Here is a 23,872-nt window from a genome sequence, read left to right as displayed (position 1 = left end):
ATATGGTTTATCTTAAAAAATAAAGATCAACAATTCAACAAACATCACTTTATTGAATCTCAAAAGAGGCAAATTCCATATTTAATTTTTTAGGTTATCGCAATAATAACAGATCATATTATCTGGGGAAAGAAGAACATGGTAGTAGCCCTCACAATCAACAACTCAAGCTCTATAGAAGTCAAAGAACAAAAACCCTAGAGAGTATTCGGGGTGAGTATCATAATGGTTTAGCTTGTTATTGGAATAATAATGGTTATGCCTGTCGAGAATATTATGATGACGAATGGGTTTATTTCTCACTTGAAATTTGTAACCCTAGTAGGCATGACAAGTTAATCATTTTCTCCCGTTTCAAAGATAAGGTGGGTATATGTGAACAAATTAGTGGATTTTGATTTGGATATCACATCTTGAGCAACTATAAGATCAATGTGTATCATGAAAAATAAGGGTGAGTATGATCACGTGTATCATGAGTATGGATATTACATCTATACACTAGGTAGCACTAAACAATATTGAGGGGTCTGCTGGGTTTGTTCTCGCTGAAAAATTTCAGGCGTTGAAGTATAAAATCAAAGACTGGAATAAGAATGTTTCCGGAAATATTGAACTTAAATGTGAGTCGCAGCTCAGGGAAATTCAATGGTTAGACCAGCAGGGTGATGAAGATGAAGGACTTCAACCGGATCAACTGATTTCTCTAAACAAGTTAAGGAAAGATTACGAGACCTTGGTTGATATGCAAGAACTTCTTTATCTTCAGCAATCTAGATTGATATGGTTTTTAGAGGGAGAAAGAAACACCCGTTTCTTTCATCAAATAGCAAGAATCAGAAGAAGAAGAAACACTTTGCCAAAATAAAGATAAATGGGGCATGGGTGGAAGGAAAAATTGCAATAAAGGATGGGATAGTTGATCACTTCCAAAAAGTTTTTTCTTCTGATGATGACTCGCGGGTTTTGCTTGAAGGTATGAATTTTAACACAATTTCTTCTTCTGATGCTAGTTGGCTAGAGAGAAACCTGGATGATGCTGAAATTTTGCTAGTGTAGTTGCATGAAATCCTACAACACACCCCTTGTAATAATTTGTAGATCTAAACATAAAAATGATGATAAAAATGCTAAAATTGTAAAGAGACACAAGGTTTACGTGGTTCGATCAATTTGATTATTTGTAATTACATCTTGATTACACGGAGACTCCATTAATGAGTATTTGGAGCTCTAGGTTCTTGAAGGAGGAAGAAGAGGAACATAATAATAATACAACCAATTCTACTTTCTCTCTCTACAGAATGTATCCTCTCCAAAAGTGTGTCTCTCTTTCTGATTATCCCCGCTTTTCTCTCTCTTACCTTTCTCTTTATATAGGTATTTACATAGTGGATGACAGCTAATGTACAACTAACATTTTCCCTAATTTCAGATCTGGCTTGCGGTATCGCAAGCTTACAAATGTTAATTTCGCAGATCTTCTAATCTTCGCAAAGTTATTACATTTTTCTTATGTTTAAGCTAATATCACCTATTGTATCGTTTCTCAAAGTGCTCTGCGACATTTTTGTAATGCGTTGTTAAGAATTTCGCGAGCGTATCGTTGCCGAGAAATTCTGATCCTACATCTTGCCTCTTTTTTCTTGAAAATTGCTTGAAGAGCGATCTTTAAGGAAAAATCCACCTTGTTGTAGTTTTTGGAGGAACGAGCAAAAGAATATTGGACTTGAAAAGTACGTACTTGTCTCTATTCTTTTGTGAAGTTCCGGAATGTTGCGAAGTAAATAAGAAGTATCATCTTTTGAAGTATGCGAAGTATGAAGTATCCTTGAAGAAGTATAAGAAGCATGAAGTATCTTTGAAGAAGTATAAGAAGCATGAAGTATCCTTGATGAAGTATAAGAAATACTCAATTCTCGAAATATAAGAAGTATCCGTCCTTGAATGAGAATAATAAGTATTGCCTCTATTGATGCGAAATTATTACTCCATTTTTGGTGATTCTTGCCGAGAAGATAAAGAACATAAAATGTTTTCTTGGTAATCCATAGTTGCCTCTGTTCTTTATCTATGAGGGTAGAATCTTTGAGAAAATGTTGAATGTGTGAATTGTTTCCTTATTCTTATCTTGCCTATGTCTCATGTGTTTTGCTCATGCGATAGTATAATCTCTTCAAGTTGCTTATAATTGTGTGAAATAATTGAGCGAAATAATCATATCGTTCGGAATAATCACATTCTGCAAAATTCTGACACATTTGGCGAAATTTTGAATCATTATGCGAAATTCTGAATCATCCTGCGAAATTCTGAATAATCCTGCGAAATTCTGAATAATTTTGCGAAATTCTGAATAATTCTGAATAATTCTGCGAAATTCTGAACAATCCTGCAAAATTCTGAACAATTCTGCGAAATTCTGAATAATTCTGCGAAATTCTGAATAATTCTGCGAAATTCTGAACAATTCTGCGAAATTCTGAACAATTCTGTGAAATTCTGAATAATTCTGCGAAATTCTGAACAATTCTGCGAAATTCTGAACAATTTTGCGAAATTCTGAATAATTCTGCGAAATTCTGAATAATTCTGCGAATCTAATGCTTATGTGACGATTATGTTATGAAATGTGTATGCGATGTTTATGCCATGAAATGCTTGTGCAATGCTTTTATGATGCGAGTATGATGCTTGTATGATGAGAATGCTTATCTATTGCAATGTATAGTTAATGTTTGTGTTACTTAGCTCATTTTGCCGTCTAAAATTGATGTAGCTTTAAATTGCTTCCATTCTTAATTTTATGGCTTTTTCTTTAGTGTATGCATTCCTCTTCGTGTAGTTATTGTTCCTCACAAGTTCTTACTTGTTTTTCATCTTTCCTCTTTCCTGCACTATTAGTATCTCACAACAGTATGATCATAATACCAAGTCTACGGCATTTTCATTGCCTCAGTTTCATTTCCATGTACATATTCGCAAGCTTGTTTTCTTACATATAATCATTCTTGCAAGATTACTTGCTTACTCATTTTCTTATGTGGTCTTATTTTGCCTTCCTAGTTAAAGGTCTTATTTTTCCACCTCTTGTCATTGTGACAAAATCGCAGGACGTCTTTGCACTTTCATGCAAAAACCCATTGATCTTGCCTTAACTTTTTCTTTTGTATTATTGCCTCTTCAGGATTGTTGCAACAATATGACAGGCCTAAATATTCTTGCGAAAATAAAGCCCCATGACATTGTCGTCTTGCGACGAAATCGCAGGACGTCTTAACACTTTCATGTAATGACCCATTGATCTCGTCTTATCTTTTTTTCTAGTATTATTGCCTCTTCAGGATTGTAGCACAAATATGACAAGTCTTAATACCCTTGCGAGTAAAAAGCCTCATGACATTTGCGTCTTAAGACACTTATCAGCTCCCTAATGGAGGGTGCCGCCCTTATCTTCCCCCTGGCTTCCCCTTCAAAGAGGCGTACTTCTACCATACAAGGTTAGATCCTCCCATCTAGTCTTAACAACAACCAGTTGTTTTCGCAGCCTCTTATCCCTTTTACCTATAGGGCTTATGGTTACGAGGCTGCACCCTAAGTGGGGTTTTCTTCGGGCCGAGTGCAGTATAAGCCAAGACTTGTCAAGAATGGCAAGGACGCTTCAAACGCCCCTGGCACTCTTGACTCAACCGTGTACCTCGACGCCTTGATCAGATTCTGCACTCCTTGGGAGAGTCCTTATTACCTTAGTCGCCCAACCTAAGTCATATGCTTAAGCTGAGAATCCAAGGTGCCTCTCCCGGATGGGCTTTATTGACCCCAAATCTCCATGACTCAGGTTCCGGGGGCGGTGTAACCTTTCCCTGAACCATGCAACAGATACCCCCTTATATGACGTACTTTAGGTTTTACATTTGCCTCTTGCGAAATTTTATTCGCGAACTAGGGTGTACGCCATAAAGGTTCGCCCCTGTCTGCGAAATTTTATTCGCGTTTCTGCGACATTTTCGCGTCTCTTTTTTTATGCAAAATGTTCGCGTTTCTTTATTCTCTCATTCATATTTTCATTTCTGTCATCTCTTTCATTCATTCTGTCATCTCTTTCATTCATTATGTCATCTCTTTCATTCATTCTTTCATTTATGTCATCTCTTTCATTCATTATTTCATTCTCATAATATCATATTATTTGAATCAAAATAAATATTCAAGAGAAATTCTAATACATGGTAACTCTGAAATCTTTGTAGCTGTGAAATCTTTGTAATTCTGCGATTCTATAGCGTTTTGTAAATCAAATCAAAAATCTTTTTATTCTCTGCAAAAGAAATATTCTAGAAAAATATATAAATTGAATTTTCTCAGTTTTCTGTAATTTGAAATCTCATAATCTTTGTAATTTTGAAGTCTTTGTAATCTTGAAATCTTAGCAATCTTTATAATATTTGAAATCTTTAAATCTTTGTAATCGTGCGATTGAATCGCTTTTTGTAAATCAAATCAAAAATCTTTTTATTCGTTCCTAGTATAAAGTAAAATGTTCAAGGAGGTGGTATTTATCTTTCATGTGAGTCGCTGTTGTTGTGCGCAGCAAAAAAAAGTGTGAGAAGTGAGACTTAAACCCTTGATCTGCTTCTTGGATTTTCTCGCATCATACCAACTGTGCTAAGCCTATTTTGCGAAATAATCAAAGTTCTTGTGAAGTAATCAAATTCCAACTGTGTAAGAGGCAATTCTGTATAAATTTCGCATAATAAAAATAAACATGCGAGAAGCAAGAATTGATCCCACGACCTGCTGCTTGCATTCATGCCTCTTGACCAACTGTGCTAACCCTCTCTTGCAAAATAATCAAAGACTGTGCGAAGTAATTAAATATCAACTCTGCAAAATGAATATTTGCGAAGCAAAAATTATCTGGTCACAGGGAGAATCGAACCCATGTCCTCTAGTTTACATACTCCTTCTCTAACCATCTGCGCTACTTGTTGCTTGCGAAAGCAACACACAATGTTCTACTTTATTCCATTTCTTCGCCTTTAGGATTTCAAAAATGTGCGAAAAATTAAGCTTGATGAGGGATTCGAACTCGAGTCTTACAACTCACTCTAGCAAAGTTTGACCAAACTGTGCTACCTGTTGTTTACGAACTAATGAAACAATATTGCGAAATTATTCATATTTTCCCTATCTGTAAAAAGAAGACAACTATGCTAGTAGGGAAGTTCGAACTTGCGACCACGAACGTACATATTGTTCTCTTGACCAACTGTTCAAGAATCTCTTTGCGAAATAAACGCACAATGTTTTTCTCTTATTCTTTTATTCTCCCATGCAAATGAGAAGAAAATGAAAAATATGTGTCTCTGCGAAACTCGAACCCGTGACCTATCGCTTACTCACTCCAGCTCAAACCATCTGTGCGAATTTCTGTTTGTGATATAAATTGTAGCATCTGCCTCTTATATTTTCTTCGTCCTTCCTTAACTTTTTTCACATTTGCCTTCTTCTCCTGAACATGAAAATCTTCCACTGAAACTTCCATTTTCTCCTTAAATTTCACCACAACAACTAACTTTTTCTCTCACTCTTTTCATGTCTTTGAATTGTTGATGATGTTTACTCCCTGAAAGTGTGATTTCTTCCATAAAATTTCCATTTTTGAACCTAAATTTTGTAGATCTAGAAAAATATGAACAATAGCTAATCTTCATGAAAATTTCTTGAATCAACAAGTTACAGGAAGGATTAATCTTTTACTCGTTCCCTGTTTCTAGCGCTATTATGTAGTTGCAGGAAATCCTACAACATACCCCTTGTAATAATTTGTAGATCTAAACATAAAAATGATCATAAGAATGCAAAAATTGTAAAGAGACACAAGATTTACGTGGTTCGATCAATTTTATCTACATCCACGGGGTTAGGTTTTACTATGATTATTTGTAATTACATCTTGATTACATGGAGACTCCATTAATGAGTATTTGGAGCTCTAGGTTCTTGAAGGAGGAAGAAGAAGATAATAATAATACAACCAATTCTACTTTCTCTCTCTACAGAATGTATCCTCTCCAAAAGTGTGGCTCTCTTTCTGATTATCCCCACTTTACTCTCTCTTGCCTTTCTCTTTATATAGGTGTTTACATAGTGGATGACAGCTAATGTACAGCTAACATTTCCCCTAATTTCGGATCTGTACAAATGTTAATTTCGCAGATCTTCTAATCTTCACAAAGTTATTACATTTTTCTTATGTTTAAGCTAATATCACCTATTGTATCGTTTCTCAAAGTGCTCTACGACATTTTTGTAATGCGTTGTTAAGAATTTCGCGAGCGTATCGTTGTCGCGAAATTCTGATCCTACAACTAGCTCTTAAAAATCTAGGACAAGATAAAGCTCCAGGTCCGGATGGCTTTCAAGTCTCCGTTATAGTTAGTTGTTGGGACTTTATGAAGAATGATATAATGAAGGTGGTAAGGGATTTTGAGAGATGGGGAGCTATTAATTGGAGACTCAAATACACTTTTATTTCTCTAATTCCTAAGAAGTCTAATGTGGAGGAAATCAAAGACCTTCGTCCTATTAGTCTTACCGGTAGAATTTACAAGGCTATCTCAAAGGCTCTAGCGGAGAGATTCAAGATTATGTTACCAAAGCTCATCTTTAATCACCAAAGTGCTTTCATTAAGGGTAGGCAAATCACTGATAGCATCCTCATTGCTAATGAATGTCTAGATTCTAGAATCAAAGAAAAGAAGCCTGGAATAATTTGCAAAGTTGATCTTGAAAAGGCGTTTGATCATGTGAAATGGTCTTTTGTTGATGAAGTTTTGCTTCGAATGGGTTTTGGAGATCGGTGGAGAACCTGGATTAAGGGTTGCATAGAAAATGTTCCTTTTTCTATCCTTGTTAATGGCTCTTCCCATGATAAATTTTCAAGTCAAAGGGGTCTCAGGCAGGGAGACCCCTCTCTCCCTTTCTGTTCTTACTTGTTTTTGAGGTGCTCAATATCATGTTGAGAAGGCTTCTGCCTAGGGTCTTTTGGGGTTTTTTTTCGTTGCTAATAATGGCACTAAAGTTACTCATCTGCAATTTGCAAATGATAATTTAGTTTTTATGGATGCTGTTGTTGATCAAATTCAACTCTTAAAACATATTTTTCTTGTTTTTCAATACGCTTCTGGTCTTCCTACAAAAATTTTTAAGTGCAGGGTCTTCGGTGTTGGCGAAGTTTCAAATATTAATGAGTTAGCTGAAGTTTTTGGGTGCACTTCTGAATCTTTGCCTGCCATCTATCTTGGAATGCCCCTTGGTGATAATTCAAGGTCAGCAACAAACTGGGATAGGATCATTGAATTGTGTAAGAATAGGTTGGCTAATTGGAAGAAAAGATTTGTCTCAAAAGCGGGTAAGCTCACTTTAATTAAAAGTGTTTTACTTAGTCTACCTGTTTACTTTTTTTCCCTCTTTATGGCTCCCAAGTCTGTTATTAAGAAATTGAAAAAGTGATTAGCTGTTTTATGTGGGACGATTGTAACGGGGGAAAGAAACACAAGTGGGTCAAGTGGTCTACAGTTTGTAAACCTTTGAATAGGGAAGGCTTGGGTATAAGAAGTCTTTCTCATTTTAATAGAGCGATGCTCATGAAATGGTGGTGGAGGCTAGGAAGGGAGAAAAATTCGCTGTGGTTTAAAATCATTAGCGAAAAATATGGAATTACTAATTTGGGTTGGAAAACTAAACCACCAAAGGGGGTTGATGGTTCTAGTGTATGGCGATATATATACTCTGTCTCCAATGATATCTTTAATAATGTGCAATTTAAGGCTGGAAATGATGAAACAGTGCGCTTTTGGGAAGATCAGTGGCTCCATGAAGGTATTCTCTCTTATTTATATCCTAATCTCTACCAATTGTCTATCCTTAAAGGAGCTTCTATTAAGCAATGTTGTTCTACTTCTCTTTCTTCTTTTTCTTGGGATTTGGGGGTTTCTCACAGAAGACTCTATGATATTGAAATTCAAGAACTTTCTTATCTATTACTAGTTCTTCAGAATTCTTCTATAGATGAATTGGAAGAGGATGTGATGATTTGGAAGAACCATAAGTCAGGATTATTCACTGTGGCATCTGCTTACGAGCTTGAAGTTGGTGATACAGATGTGGTCTCATTCCCAAAAGAGAAAATTTGGTCTACTAAATGGCCTCATAAGGTGGGGTTCTTTTTATGGCAGGCCGCTCTAGGTCGTCTCCCTATTTTAGATAACTTGCAGAAGAGGGGTAGTGCTCTGACTACTAATTCCGGCAACCCACGACCAAATATTTGCAAGCTTTGTGATCTTTTTGCGGAAGATGCGAATCATTTGCTCTTGACTTGTCCTTTTGCAGTTGAGGTTTGGCATTACTTTCTTTCCAGCGCTAATTTTACGGGGTCTCTGCAGCTGACTGTGTTAGAGGTTTTGAAAAATTGGAAGAGCCGTCATCTCTCTTCTCAAGCTAAGGAACTTTGGGATAGATTACCTGCTAGCATCACTTGGAGTTTATGCAAGGAGCCTAATGCTCGTACTTTTGAAGGGATTCAAAAAACAAGCGAAGCTATCATTACCGAGATAAAAATTCAGACTATTCACTGGGCTTCCGTTCATACGTCTATGCAGGGAGTTGCAATTAATGATGGGATTGTTAACTGGAGTCATAAATTTTTTGATCCTCATTAATTTCCATGTTTTTTTCTATTTTCTTTCGTGTTTTTGGGTGGAACACTAGTTTAGTTCCATTGTTTTGATCTCTTTCAGTAAATGGAGATCTGGGTTGTATTTCTTGGTCTCTATCAATACAATTTTGTCATTATCGAGCAAAAAAAAAAGATTAATAACCCATGGCCAAAACAGCCCCCACTAAAAAGATTTCCATATGTACCATCAATCTCTTGTAATGGAACTATGTTTTACGAGATGGCAACATATGAACCAGAATGCAAGAAAGATAATGATTTAGCTTTGGTAGCATTTGATCTCCACGATGAGAAGTTTCGAATAATTCAACTTTCGGGTGATGATGAGTTTGTTTCGAGTTATAATAGTACTAAGGTCTTGTATCCAATGGAGTACAATGGATGTTTTTGTTACTTAAAGATGCAAAATACTCATGGTCTTTATAGAGGTAAGGTTAGAGGTGTAAAACGTGCTAGCCCGACACAGCCCGGTATACGAAGTCGCGTGCTTTACGTGCCATGTGCCGTGCTGTGCCAACGATTTAAACGTGTTGTGCGTGCTGTGATTTACTAGTCAAAAACTAGGCACAGCACGCCCACGGGCATAATACACAAATAAACGTGTTGGGCCGTGCTGTGGCGTGCTGGCACACGTGTTATAAATAATTTGAAATCACTTAATGGTATACATTAAGTCGGACATTATCATGAGAATCTAAATAGACAACATATCATTTGAAATTATTTTAAGTAAAATTAACAAGTTTATTCAATAAAAAGAAATAACCCATCAATATAAAATTGGATCATTCTCATGTAAATTAATGTTCTAGTCAAATATAGGTAATGACATTATAACAACGATATTCAAATATATTTTCCAAATATTTAGGTATTATATGTGTTGTTATAAAAATAACCTAGCATAAAATGTCAAAATAAAATATATTTTCCAAATATTTAGGTATTATGTGTGTTGTTATAAAAATAAGCTAGCATAAAATGTCAAAAACTAGCTAGAATAGTGACTCTTTTGAGAAATTTACACAAAATGTGATGGATTATGCCTTCTTATATGGTGTACTTGTCCTTGCTATGACGTGCTTTCCTAACGTGCAGTGCTGGACCACGTGCTTATCCGTGCCGCATGCTGTGTTGTGCTACTGTGCCGATTAGGCTAACTCAGCACAACCCATGAAACTAACATGCTGGGCCGTGCTGGGCTAAATCACGTGCTGGGATGGGCTCAGATTTTAGCGTGATGGGCTGTGCTGGGCTGTGGTCGTGCTAGCACATCCCAATTTACGCCTCTAGGTAAGGTTACACTACATGTATTGAAAGACACGCTAAAACACGTTTGGGTTAAGGAAACTTTTAAGTTATATCTTCCAAGAGAGTTGGGCATTCTTGATTTTCACAATCTTGATATTGTAAATTTCTCTAACCAAGTCATTCTGTACGGAAGACAATGGAATAGCTTTATTTAGAATTATTACTTTTAGAAATCAGTAGACTATATATATTCTTCTCTAAAATTATACAAGACATTCAATTTGATATATTCCAAGTCTCTACTCTACATCACTCTGGTAGTTTACGGCATAAAGGGTGTCACTGGAGTGTAAAAGTAAGTAGTTGATTTGTAACACTTATAACCGTTGCGAATCTCTGTGTTAGCTCTCTTTCATTCTTTTAATCATCTTTTGGGCTATAAACATGTAATTTGAACAAGTGATTAATCATAGGAGCTAAACCCAATCACTGAGGTGGCGGAGGAAGCCAATTTTCCATGATTTGTGTGGTAATTTCTATTTAATTTATTTTTGCAATCTCTTTTATGATTATTTGCTTTGATTGAAAATTGATTGAATGATTTTTCCTAAACAATTGTGATTTCTCTTGATAGATTACGCTTAGACTTGGGTTTTTGATATTCTATGCTTTCGAAATACACTTGGTATTCTAAAAATCTACCTTTGCAAAATATTAGAATCACTTTAACGTAAAGTGTTGCATGAATATTGATTAGATAAAATCACATAAAAATTGGAGATTGGTGGAATCCTGAGGGTCGGTGCTTTTTAAGATATTGATATCAACTTCAATTAAGTTTTTTTTTTTTTTTTAGTTTTCAAATTTAAGTCTACAATCACATCTTTAACTAACCACTTTTTCTTACCACTGTAAAAACTACATCAATAAGCGATGTTTCAGAAATTAACGTTTTTCAGAAAGTTGAAGTTTCGGCAGACCATAATCAAAAAAATTGTACAAAACTCAATAAGAGATGAAATTGGTCAAATTAATTTGGTCTTGTTGGAAAGCTAAGTAATCCCTCCTTAACCTAAAAATGATAGGAGAAATTATGGGGGTTTGTAGCTCTATCAAAGAGTCTCTACAAAACAGGACAAAACAGGATATCACAGCACATGTTCATAAGTTTTCAGTTTTGAAAGTCCCTAATAGAAAATGCATTAGGGGATGGAATTCAGCAAATTTGGTCTCTTTATAAAGCCTAGGAAACCCTCCTCAACATAAAAATGATAAGCAATAATGAGTTTGATAGGCTGAGAATTTGATTACATTTTTTTCAGAAATTTCAGGTTCTTTTCACAAACATGTGATGGGCTGAGAACTTGATTGAATTAAAAACCATTCACAATCTTCGGAAATCATTCTTAAACATTTAGATTTACAGGCAATTTAATTCAATTCATTTAACAACCATTTGAAAGCTGCATCCTATCTTAATTGGACTAAATTTCACGTGATGGAAAAAACTCCCAGAACATTGCACTCCCAAATAAGTAAGCCTTTGAATTGGGATTTCTAGTCCACAAGCCTATTTTAATTTCTTTATTCTCAACATCAAAGAAAAGTTAAAGAAGAAGTAGTAATTAAATGGCACTAAAATTCTATCAGTATTCCAATAATAATCATATGTAGTTTGACTTCTAACTACAACATCGACCTGTGTCTATGCACTCATTGGCGGTAACCTACTTCGATGCTGTTAAGAAGCGAATTCCTGGCAATTTCACAATGACTGAATGAGATTTAGTACTGTGGCAGTGTAATAGGCTTAAACACGCTCAGTATTATCTTCTAGCTATACCCATCAGCGGGCTTAATAATCAAAGCCTTGGGCCAAAACAGATCTATCCTGTAGTTTGTTATCGTTTGGGTATACTGTTATTTGCTGAATGTGCACAATGTTCAAGATGTAACAGGCTAATGGATATAAATGGAGATCATGCTTTGCATTGGGCTAGTGATGTTGGCCTCAAATTCCGACATGATTTGGTTCGTGATGTTCTTGCGGATATATGTTACACGACGGGTGTGCCAGCACGCAAAGAAGTGGCGTTAGGTTTCTTGTCTGATGATGGTAGTGCTTTACTTCCATTCGATATCCTAGTCTACAATTAGGAAAACAGTCAAGATGTTTGTATGGATGTTACGGGAGTCTCGCCTTTCACAGGAGGTGGTGTGAGTGCCTTCACCCCTAGGCAGGCTATTTCCAAGGCTGTGATGCGTAAGCGCAACAAATATTTGGAAAAATGTGTTGAACATCGGTATGGGCTCGATGTGCTTGCTTTCACTACCTTAGGTGACTTGGGCGAAGATACAACGACCTTTTTGAAAAGGCTGAAGAATTGTTTAGTTAACAATGATGCTGCTAGTGGTTTAGGCAGTTTTATTTTTCATAAAGTGGGTGTTGGTATTCAAAAGGGTGTTGGTGCTCAGCTTGTAGCTAGGTTACCAACGCATTCATTGTACACATAATAATTTTATTAAAAAAAAATATTAAAAAAAAATTACGATCAAAATTTGAAGGACAAAATAAAATAATATAACTAAAGGAAAATCGAAGAAAAATGTTAGAAAAAGTCTCATCGAACCTTTGAAATTCGTAAGTAGGGTTTACTCCTCTTCTCCTTCATCTCTAATTTGTTGTACGCGGGGTATGTGAGATGAGTGAGAAAGAGAGAGAAAAAAAGAAAAGAAAACAGACAAGAAGCTCGGAAACAAAGAATATTTGCTCCAAAAATAAGCAACTTTTTGACTTATAACAGTCGTTTTCATATTGCATCTTCAAACTGACTTTCGACTTTTTAATTTTTAAAAGTCGAAAAGTTACTTTTAAATTAATATCCAAACGACCTATTATTAAATTATTGAAGCAATACTATTATAAAAAGAAAAAACTTGGAATATATACAAAAGTTGGTATGTTCTGGATCCTCGTTTTCAAATGTAAGCCTCTTTTTTTATTTCTTATAAATCTAGGACAATCAAAGGATTTCATCAGAATCCGTTATCTCAGTCAATTTCTCGTGTTAACTAGTCAATATCTCGCCAAAATATCGTATAGAGAGATCTCGTGAAGGTGTTAAGATTACTAAACTACCCTTTATGTACGTCTGTCAGTAGCATAGTTAATCTTGTCCACGTGTGTCGATCTGAATGCCTAATCTAAGATCGCTGAAATCACGAAGATAATTGAACGGCTAAGATGGACATCCATAGGAATTAACGTCACATGTATTGGTCTCAAAATCAGTAATCTGAGATATCTAGATCTCAGAGAAATTAGATGGTTTACATGCTTAGATGGTTAGATGATACGGGGGAAAACTCATCTAATAGCAGAAGAGAGAGAGAGAGAGAGAGGGATAGATTCTCCTTTTCTTCTTCCTTTTTCTCTATGGTTCTCTCTTGTTCATCTAAATCAATTTTTTCTTCTGCTAAAATCGAGAGACAACTGGGGGATTTTTATCAAATCAAACCTAATTAACGTTAATCGTGGTTGTTTATAAGAGATTGAATCATTGGATTAAAGATTTAGTGGTAGTGAAGGTGACGAGGCGCAAAAGACAGTTTAAAGAGAGGTTTGTCAGAAACCCACTTCTGTTTTTAATGATTTTATCAGGTTGTTAGAATGTTATAGTTATTGGGTTTTGGTGATGAATTTGGATCAGCTGTAGAGCAGACTCAATTTCTAAAAGAAAAATAAGGTGTAACAGAGATGAATTCATCGTTTAATGGTAGTATAAATGAAATTTAAGGAACAAAATTAATTAGTGGAAATGGTTCAGTAATTGTGTCTACAAAGGAGGAGGTTATGGTGGTAGAAGAAGGTGTTATAGTGATAAGTTATTAATCTAGTGGTAGAATATAAAGGTGTGGTTTGAGTGTTTGGGATAGATTAGGAAGCTGGGTTGATGTTAAATTTGGAATTCAATGCAGGGAAGGAGATACAGGGGTTCACGAATCACCAGCAACTGCATTTCATGAATCACCAGCAAGGTGTTTGAGAAAATGCGTGAGAGACAAGTTCTTCCTGAGTTGAAATCTCCGCACAGCAGCTGCAGACAAGGTAATTTTTTTTTTGAAATTGTATCGATAATGAGCTTTTTCATTGATAGTGTAATCTGATATAAACTTAAGGTGGTCATTTAGTCAATACTAACACTACTTGATGAGGCATAAGGCATAAAAATGAATGAATTTGCTCCCCTGCTTTACGTACGTTTTCCTGAACGAAAAAGAATAAACCGATAAGATGGAACTAAGTTTTGACTTTAAATTATTTATAGTCAGTATATATCCTATGATGGTATATGAGTGCGAAGGAATGGATACCTTCTTTCTACTTCAGTTTATTTTGAGACAATAGATTCAACAACACACTTATCTAATAGTTCGGCAACTCTGGGGAAAACAAGGAACTAAATCGGTGGATGTACTGTTACATTCCAATCAAGTATTGTTTCTGTGAGTCGCTTAATTTCAGTTGAAGTAGTCGTAGTTGTTAGCTAGTAATGCTTTGAATAAGTAGTAGTGGTAGTTAGTAGTGTTCCTAATTTTTAGGAAGTCTCCTATTATGGTGGGACTATAACTTTGGTTGTGCGACATATAATCCCAGTCTGTTCTCAAGAGAAGCATCAATGAATTTCTATTAAAAATATTATGTTGTTGGAGGATTGAGTCCCTCGAAGAACTCATTTATCTTTACTTTTAATTATCATATTTCAGATCTTTATATTTCAGTCTACAGTTTACAGGTACCCAATCTCCGAACTGTAACATTTGGTATCAGAGCCAGGTTTGTCTCCGGATGATGAAGCAAAGAAAGCATCAAAGGACCATGAGATACCATTCGAAACTTTTATGGAGAAATGGAAAAACTCAATTGCAAATAAGTTGAATGTGTTGATTGAGCAGTTTCAAAAGTTTATGGAACTACAAACTAATCAGAAGGCCGAATGTTCTACAAATGTAAAACGAACATCAGGTGCTCGACCAATTGCTGGAGGTATAATTCCTCAAAATTTTGTTTCTGAAGCTCTTAGACCTGCATGAGTAGTATTAGATTTTCCTTGTTTTGTGATTGGAGAAGATCCAACTATATATATTTGTAAGGCAGAGCAATGGTTCAAACTTCATGAAACTCCACTAGTAGACCAAGTTCCTTTGGTAGGTTTCCACCTCGAAGGAGATGCACAGTTTTGGTACCATCTATTGAAACAAGAGATGATCTATATTTCTTGGGATGAGTATAAGGAGAACTTGTATGTTAGATTTGGTCCAAATCAGTACATGGATTTCTTCGGGGAGTTGTCAAAGCTAAGCTAGACCACCACCGTTCAGGACTTCCATATCAAGTTTGAAAAATTGTTGGCTAAGGCAGGGCCAATACCTTAAATTCAGCAGGTCGGTATGTTTACTAGTGGTTTGTTTCCTAATATTCGTACTGATGTGCAAGCAAACAAACCCACTACCCTTGCATATGCCATTGGTCTAGCACGTCTCTATGAGACTAGAGATGAATCACATAAGAAACACACACCTAGTTCTTCAAAAATCAATCAAGTGCCTCGTCATTCTACTACCCAAAATACTACAGTTAACATACAAAATTCAGTAAGCACCATTGTGAGGAGAATGACTACCGATGAGCTTAATGAGCGAAGAAGACAAGAAATTTGTTTTAGGTGTAATCAGAAATTTGGTCCTGGTCACTGCTGCAAGAAATTATTCATGATTCAAGCTTATATTGAAGATAGTGATGATGATATTGAAATGGAAATCGAAGTTGATAATGTTGTCGACCAAAATGATGAGACGCCTGAAATTTGTTTGCACGCAATTGTTGGAACTCTAGCACCTCTGACCATGTGAGTGCAAGGTAGTATCTGTAATAAGGCTATCACAGTACTCATAGATTCTGGAAGTACTCACAATTTTATAAGTGAAAGGGTAGCGTAGAAGGTGGGATTGCGGCCTGTTTCAGTGGTCGATTAGAGGAGATGGTGGCATCAGGTGAGAAGCTAATCAGTTTTAGTAAGTGTTTCCAAACCCTATTAAGCTTAAAAGGATTTCCTATGCTAGTTGATTTTTATGTTTTACCTCTGGAGGGTTGTGATGCTGTCTTGGGAACTCAATGGCTGAGTACACTAGGACTCAAACTGCATATGCGAATCAATGTGGATGGAAAGGAGGTAATTCTGCAAGGGTTATCGACACCAGAAAATGTGGTGGTTAATGATGTGAAAATCCAACATGCTGCAAGTAAGAAGAGGGAAGGCCTTTTTTTGCAATTATATTCGTTAACAGCTGCACCAACTAATTCTTTGCATCGTCCTAATGCACAAGTACATGGGATTCTTGTTAAATATCACAGGGTGCTAGCTCAAACTCAAGGACTTCCTCCTAAACGTGAACAAGATCATAAGATTTCGTTCTACCATGGACAAGGACCTGTCTCTATCAATCCGTATTGTTTCCCTTATTTCCAAAAAACTGAGATAGAGAAGTTGGTTGATGAAATGTTGTCTACTGGGGTCGTACGTTTGAGTAACAACCCGTACTCATGACCAGTGATCTTAGTTAAGAAGCATGATGGTTCTTGGCGGATGTGTGTCGACTATAAGGCTCTAAATTAGATTGCAGTTAAGGATAAATTTCCTATACCGGTGATTAACGAGCTTTTGGATGAATTAAATCGCGCTCAGTTTTTTACGAAGTTGGATCTGCGTTCCGATTATCATCAAGTGAGGATGCATCCTAGTGACATTGAGAAGATAGCCTTCAGAACTCATCATGGGAACTACGAGTTCTTGGTGATGCCTTTCGGTCTCACAAATGCTCCTTCAACATTCCAAACACTTATGAATGAGGTATCCAAAGCTCATTAAAAAAGCTTGTTTTAGTCTTTTTCGATGACATCTTAATATAATGTAGGTCATGGTCTGAACATTAGGATAATTTAGAAATTGTATTCTCTATATTAGAATCTCACCAACTGTATGTCAAATATGAGAAATGTGACTTTGCGCAAAAGGAAGTCAGGTACCTAGGTAATGTAATATCAAGTGCAGGTGTAGCAGTAGACCCAGAAAAAATTGAAACAATGCAACAATGGCCAAAGCCGGAATCACTTAAAGCATTGCGAGGGTTCTTGGGTTTAACCGGTTATTACTATAAATTTATCCAGAATTACGGTAAAATTGCAGCTGCACTTACGAATATGCTTAAGAAAGATTCGTTTCAATGGAGTTTGCTCGCTGAAAAGGCATTTCAGAAACTCAAGCTAATGGGGTATGATTTTACCATTGTGTACAAAAAGGGGAAAAAAAATGTTATTGATGATGCACTCTCCAGGATAAGTCAACTAGAAGAAGAAAAAGCTTATGTCCTATCTCTTCCATCGCCCAACTGGATTGAGGTTATAAAAGACGAAACCAGGTCAGATCCTCCCTTAAAAGGCTTGTTCAGTTAGTACAAGAAGATGAAGCTATAGGTAGGGGTGTGCAACGGACGGACGGTTGCGGATTAGGGGTCACCCGCAACCAAACTGTCAAAGTTGCGGATTTGGAAAATTGAACCGTGACCGGCCCAATCACTCGCGGATTTGACCTCTACGGATCAGCGAATTGTACGGACCGGATGCGGATTAACCGCGGATTTAGTCAAAAAAAAATCACAGAAGTAGGATTTAATACCCTCTGCAGCTTCCGAGTCTGTGCTCGAGCATCCCGAAGACAAAATTCTAACTTCAACACCCTCTTTTTCACATCTTGATCAGCTCTACGATGTTTCTCCAACTGTATCATAGACCATACAATTCATAACTAAGCATGGATGAAATCTTTAGAGTGAAGTATAAACTCAGATAGAATGTAAGTTTTACATAGTGTTTGAAAAGACACATACCTGTGCTTCCAGTTCTCTAGTTTTAAGTTTCCAATGAGCAGTCATAACCCTATCTCTTCATCATTCGCAGCTATAAGCTTATTAAGCTTCTGAATGTTCTTTGGCGACACCTCATCAAGTATTTTTCTTAGCTCGCACTCCTTGATAGCTCCAGCAACTGCTTGCATAGTTTATTCCTCAATTTTCAATACTTCACTTTTAAGTTGGTTCTGCAAAACCTCCCTTGTTTATATATAAACTCATAGTTCCCATACTATCCTTAATATTTCTATCAAATTCCTTTCATGTCCTACGGTGCGGGTAAATCCGCGGTTTTCATTTCCAACCGCAACCGCACCGCATGCGGATTTGAGATTCCCACCCGTATCCGGCCCAAAGATCTTGCGGATTGGGTTTCACCCGCAATTTTGCGAACGAATACGGGTGAAATCCGCGGTTTCGTTTTTTCTGCACACCCCTAGCTATAGGACCTTGGAAATTAGTGAATGACATTTTGTTCTACAAGGATAAAATTTACTTGGAAGAACACTCACCACTCATTACAGATATAGCAGATCAGTTTCATGGCAGCACGAATGAAGGTTTCGTCAAGACTTTTAGAGAATTCGCTCTAATTTCTACTGGACGAGAATGAGGAAAAGGATCAAAACTATCAGTGTGTTAGTCCTCAAGGGAGTTGTGGGAGTTGGGTGTAGTTGGGTTTTCACCCATTAGTCTGTAGGGGAGTTCGAAGGAGTCTCTCAAAATTCCCGTCAGTCGTGGGAGAGTTTAAAAGAGTCTCCCAAACTCCCTAGAAAACCCCGTTAGTCGTGGGGGAGCTTGAAACAAACTCTTAAACTCCCTGTTAGTGGTAAAAATTAGAATGGTAGGAGTTGGTTTGTTTTGGGGAGTTATAGGGAGTTTCCAGTGTATTTTTGCCTCACTCCAAATCTCTCAAAAAAGTAGAGATTTTGGGAGAGTCTCTTAGACTCCCTACACTCAAAACACCAAACCTATCAAACTCCCTATACTCTCTTACACTCCCTCAAAATCCCCAAGATTCAAAATACATTAAACACCCCCAACTCACTCGTGGACTAACCCCTGTATATAAAGAACTGTGATTCATGCCATCGTCATAAGACTGAAAAACTTTCACCTGTCGGACTCCTCCAACCTCTATCAATCCCTTGTCAGATATGGGAAGACATATATATGGACTTCATTGACGGGTTTCCTGCATCGAGCGGTAAGACTACTATTTTTGTTGTAGTTGATCGGTTGTCGAAGTATGCACATTTTACTGCCATCTCTCATCCATATACAGCTGTTGGGATAGCTAAAGTTTTCTTTGATAATATATTTCGTTTGCATGGAATGCGAAGATAAATTGTCCGTGATAGAGATCCAGCCTTTACAAGTGCTTTCTGGAGAGAATTGTTTCAGCTGAATGGTACTGCATTCAACTTCAGTTCCTCCTATCATCCGCAGACGGACGGGAAAAGTGAGGTAGTTAATCGCACATTGAAGATATCAACGAGAGCCTAGTATAACCTCGAGTTTCACATCAGAAGGTTAAAAAAGAATGACCTCACATCTAATTCGAGCGGAATCGAATGACATACGAAATTCAAAGCACTGAGTTAAATCCAAACAAACGGGGTATAAGATTATGCTACCATATCCATAACCGATGAATCTCCTTATTAGGATTACTGAACCTGGAAATGAGATGAAAATCATCAAGTGGTCTGATGGTTCTTATTCTCCCCTCACTGAGGAGGTAGGGATTCGAACCCCGTAATTGTCAGAATCCACTCCAATTTAAGGAGATTGGAAGTATTCTAGAGATCACTAGTCTAGGGTATCAAAAGAAAAGAAAAAAAAACACAACCCAAAAATGAGATAAGATTATGAATAGGGGCTGAAACTCTTAACCCATTTATATAGATACTAGTTGTGCCCCCGTGCGTTGCGCATAAATGGCATCTAAATAGAAAAAATCTAGTCGTGCTTACTTTATCTTTACACATTAGGGAATGTAACAATAACCTAATCGACAAGTTAGGTTTTGAAAACCCTATAACTAATTACAAAATGGAACATAGGTAAAATAAGTTTTTGACAGTATTAGTCGACATGATTTAGATTTTCATAACCTGACGACTAATCATATCCGCCAACTAGTCGTACGTCAATATTTGGGGTGAATATCATGACGACCCTATGAATGTTACTTTGAGGGATGAAAGTCGTCACGATATTCATCCCAAGAAGTTGACGACCAAAATAAAACTTAAAAAGTCATCAAGGGGTCGATGAAGAGATACTCTGACGACTATATAACTGCAAATCAACAATTTCAATTTTCTGTCCTCATTTGTCATTCAAACAACAAAATAAAATACTGGTCTTTAAGTTGGGAAGGAGAATGAGTTCATTTGAGATGTTTTCTTGAGATTTAATGACGTAGAAGGAGAAAAAACTATGAAAAATAAGAAGTTATTGTTGTTAGGTAGGGGGAAGAATGAACAATGTTGAGGTTGGGAAGAAAAAGAATTTTGTTAACGTATTTAGGTAATTTTATTCTGTTTGGACACCCCTTATCCTATAAACCAAGTCCAATTAAATTTTTGTATATCCCAATCCGGTCAGTAATAAATAAACATACCACATCATGTAATGTCAAGAAAGAAGTGAATAACCTAAATTTCCAATAAAAAAATAAAAAAATCTTATAAATATAAAATTCACAATCTAAAAACAATTAAATCTAGGGCCAAAAAATAAATAAATAAGAAATTTTGGGTATTAAATGATCTTTGTACTCAAACATGCACTCTAATAGGCTTTTAATAATTCACTAGATTTGTTCCCGGTGCGCATATTTTTTCTTTTAACTTGGTGTGCGGGGTTTCACCCCGCCCCGTGGCATTGTATTTTTGATTTGTTGTACGCGCGGCTTCGCCTCACCCTGTGAAGATGTATTTTTGATTTTGTATGCGTCCTGTGATGATGCATTCTTGATTTCGTATGCGCAGGGCTTCGCCCAGCCCCGTGGAGATGTATATTAGATTTGGCGTGGCGGGGCAAATACATTAAATAAGTGGAAAATATGTGCATATTTATTTTATTTTTTCCTTTTAACTTGGTGTGCGCGGGAGCTTCGCCCCATCCTGTGTCAATGCATTTTTGATTTTGTGTGCGCGGGGGCCCCAGGGAGATGTATTTTTTATTTGGTGTGGCGGGGGAAATACATTAAATAGGTGGAGGATACGTGTAAATTTTATTTAGTTTTCCTTTTATTTTTGCGGAAAATATGTGGATTTTTCCCCTTTTATATATTAATTTGGTAAAAACAGTCCTAATATTGTAATTACTCGATTTCCAAATTGAATTTGGACTTCCATAAAATTTCAAACACGGTAAGTTATGTTTTTCTTTTAAGTTTGTAATTTTGAAACCAATCATACGTTGCCAAGTGTACTCACCTATATACCGTCAATTCATGAATTTCAAACTGAATTTGGTTTCCTTATTTTAATCTTTTTCCTATTCTTTTTAAACCAATAATATATTGTCAAATGTCCTCACCAAAACACTTGTTTCACAAAACTCAAAATTGATTTATTTCGGCAAATAGAAATCGAGGATTTCCTCACCGTTCAACGTGGAAGCTTTATTTGTCTAGGACTTTAAGTCTTTACACACATTGTTCATTGGAAAATCTGTTTCCTTAAGATGGTTAATACGGATTGAGGTTTCTACATTAGGATTTTTTTTTTCTAATTACCTAGCATCTCAGACATAAAGTGAAAACAAATTTTGTAAGTTCATGATAACGACAAATGACAATGATCAAAATCTAACACATACCTGTACGAGGATTAACACGATCTTTTGTAGACAGAGTGATAGGGACGTATTAGGAAAGTTAGAAGTATATTCCAAGATATAGCCATATTTTGGATATTTATTAATTATGGCATTTAATTTATTAGGATTATCATTTGTTTTATAATATTTATCTTCTTTTATGAAAATAATATATTTTCTTAGAATATTTAGGAATATTTAGATTTCTAGGTTTATGTTTGCAGGCTATAAATAGCCATTTCCCTTTCATTGTAAAGCAGCTTGATGCTCATCATCTTGATAATATTATTGATTCAGTTTGGTTATAAACCGTTGTCTATTTTTAACTCTTGGATTAGAGTTTCCGTAGCTCCTGGATTGGAGTGAGTTTACTGTTCTAAGGAGTGGATTCTCCTTGTGCTACTAATCATTCATATCGCTTCCGCCCTGCCGTATCAGGTGTTACCAGAGCAAGTTTGTTCCTGTTCGTCTGAAAGGTCGCCTAGAAGAATCAGTTGAGGATTCCTGTGATCTCTATGTTTTATTAAAAAAAAAAGATTTATTGATTTACGGAAACCCTTGTTTTATTCAATTAGGTGAAAAAAAGAGTCAAAGAAAGAAATTGGTTCCGTGAGATCAGTAGATACTATATGTCGTTGGGAGTTATTTTTACTCGTTAATACAAACTAAGCCCATTAAATATTTTACTCTACTGCTCCTAGTTATACTGCAAACAAGAGTTTGTTTCATCAAGGGATAGTTTTTTTTAAACCCTCCAGTTAGTTAATTTATATGCGAGAATCAAGATGCAGATACAAGCCTATACTTTTCGTAGTCGATACATACTGGAAGGTAAGCTTTGGAATTATGTGATCGATGGTGGTTGTGAACAAAATCTGGTGTCTATAAAAATGATTGAATCATTAAGTTTGGAAATGGATTGGTATCCTATCCCGGATCAGATTAAATGGGTGAACAACAAAGATGAATTGATTACTTGTCTGGGTGTTTGCAAAATTCCAATAGCAATTGGTAAGTGTTACTCCGACATAATCTTTTGCGAAGTAGTTGACATCGACGTTTGTGATGTTGTGTTGGGTGCTCCCTGGTTTTTTGAGGTTCGAGCAAGTTCTCGTGACAACATTTGTGAATTCGTGTGGGGAACCACTAAAGTCAAGCTTATGCCAGGAAAACGACCGTCGAGAGAAGCAGTAGATAAAGATATGTTACCAACTGTAACTACAAAAGGCTTACCGAGCCAGTCAACTAATCTAGTGACAAGAGACAATCGGATCCTTAATAATAGTCTTCCCCAAGTCGTAGTTTCCAAAAGCACTTATGAAGATCTATATACCCAGTTTTGTGGTAGTGGAACCAACAGTTATGGAAGCCCAGTAGACTATGCATGGAAGTTCTCTTTGGAGTTTTTATATTATAGTCGCGGGATTGTTAGACGTTTATTATCTGGTTGGTCCATATTTGGGAAGAAGACTTTGATGTAAAAATTGTGTTCTGAATCGTTAGTAATTCCAATGCATAATTCAAGACCGAGTTGTGCTACTAGTGGAAGCTCTAAATTGTTTTCATCGACTTGCCATTTTCAATATAAACTCGAGACGAGTTTTATCGCAGTGGGAGAGCTTGATATGGGACGTATTAGGAAAGTTAGAAGTATATTCCAAGATATAGCCATATCTTGGATATTTATTAATTATGGCATTTTATTTATTAGGATTATCATTTGTTTTATTAGGTTTATCTTCTTTTATGTGAATAATATATTCTCTTAGAATATTTAGGAATATTTAGATTTCTAGGTTTATGTTTGCAGGCTATAAATAGTCATTTCCCTTTCATTGTAAAGCAGCTTGATGCTCATCATCTTGATAATATTATTGATTTAGTTTGGTTATAAACCATTGTCTATTTTAACTCTTGGATTAGAGTTGCCGTAGCTCCTGAATTAGAGTGAGTTTACTGTTCTAAGGAGTGGCTTCTCCTTGTGCTACTAATCATTCATATTGCTTCCGCCGTGCCGTATCACAGAGACGGCTAGAAGAAGTCGTACATTATCCACCAGTCCGGTAGCAACATCGATAC

At 36.3% G+C, this 23,872-nt stretch overlaps 2 protein-coding genes and 1 long non-coding RNA gene across 3 annotated transcripts; all 3 read left to right on the top strand.

Annotated features, from left to right (window-relative positions):
- The first annotated feature begins 6,470 nt into the window (after positions 1-6,470).
- Positions 6,471-8,723, top strand: LOC113342676. The gene is made up of 3 exons (XM_026587139.1): positions 6,471-7,006; positions 7,218-7,414; positions 7,501-8,723. The coding sequence occupies exons 1-3, from the start codon at positions 6,471-6,473 to the stop codon at positions 8,721-8,723; spliced, it is 1,956 nt and encodes a 651-aa protein (XP_026442924.1).
- Positions 8,724-13,364: 4,641 nt separating this feature from the next.
- LOC113342655 lies at positions 13,365-16,508 on the top strand. The gene is made up of 3 exons (XR_003356777.1): positions 13,365-13,611; positions 13,970-14,099; positions 14,781-16,508. It is a non-coding gene; the product is annotated as an uncharacterized LOC113342655 (long non-coding RNA).
- Positions 16,509-16,782: 274 nt separating this feature from the next.
- Positions 16,783-17,504, top strand: LOC113342675 (uncharacterized mitochondrial protein AtMg00860-like). The gene is made up of 2 exons (XM_026587138.1): positions 16,783-16,902; positions 16,986-17,504. Exons 1-2 carry the CDS (start codon positions 16,783-16,785, stop codon positions 17,502-17,504), a joined length of 639 nt encoding a protein of 212 aa, XP_026442923.1.
- The last annotated feature ends 6,368 nt before the right edge of the window (positions 17,505-23,872 follow it).

Source organism: Papaver somniferum, unplaced genomic scaffold (assembly GCF_003573695.1).
Source record: "Papaver somniferum cultivar HN1 unplaced genomic scaffold, ASM357369v1 unplaced-scaffold_46, whole genome shotgun sequence".
Taxonomy (NCBI): Eukaryota; Viridiplantae; Streptophyta; class Magnoliopsida; order Ranunculales; family Papaveraceae; genus Papaver; species Papaver somniferum.
This window is presented reverse-complemented; position numbering and strand designations above follow the sequence as displayed.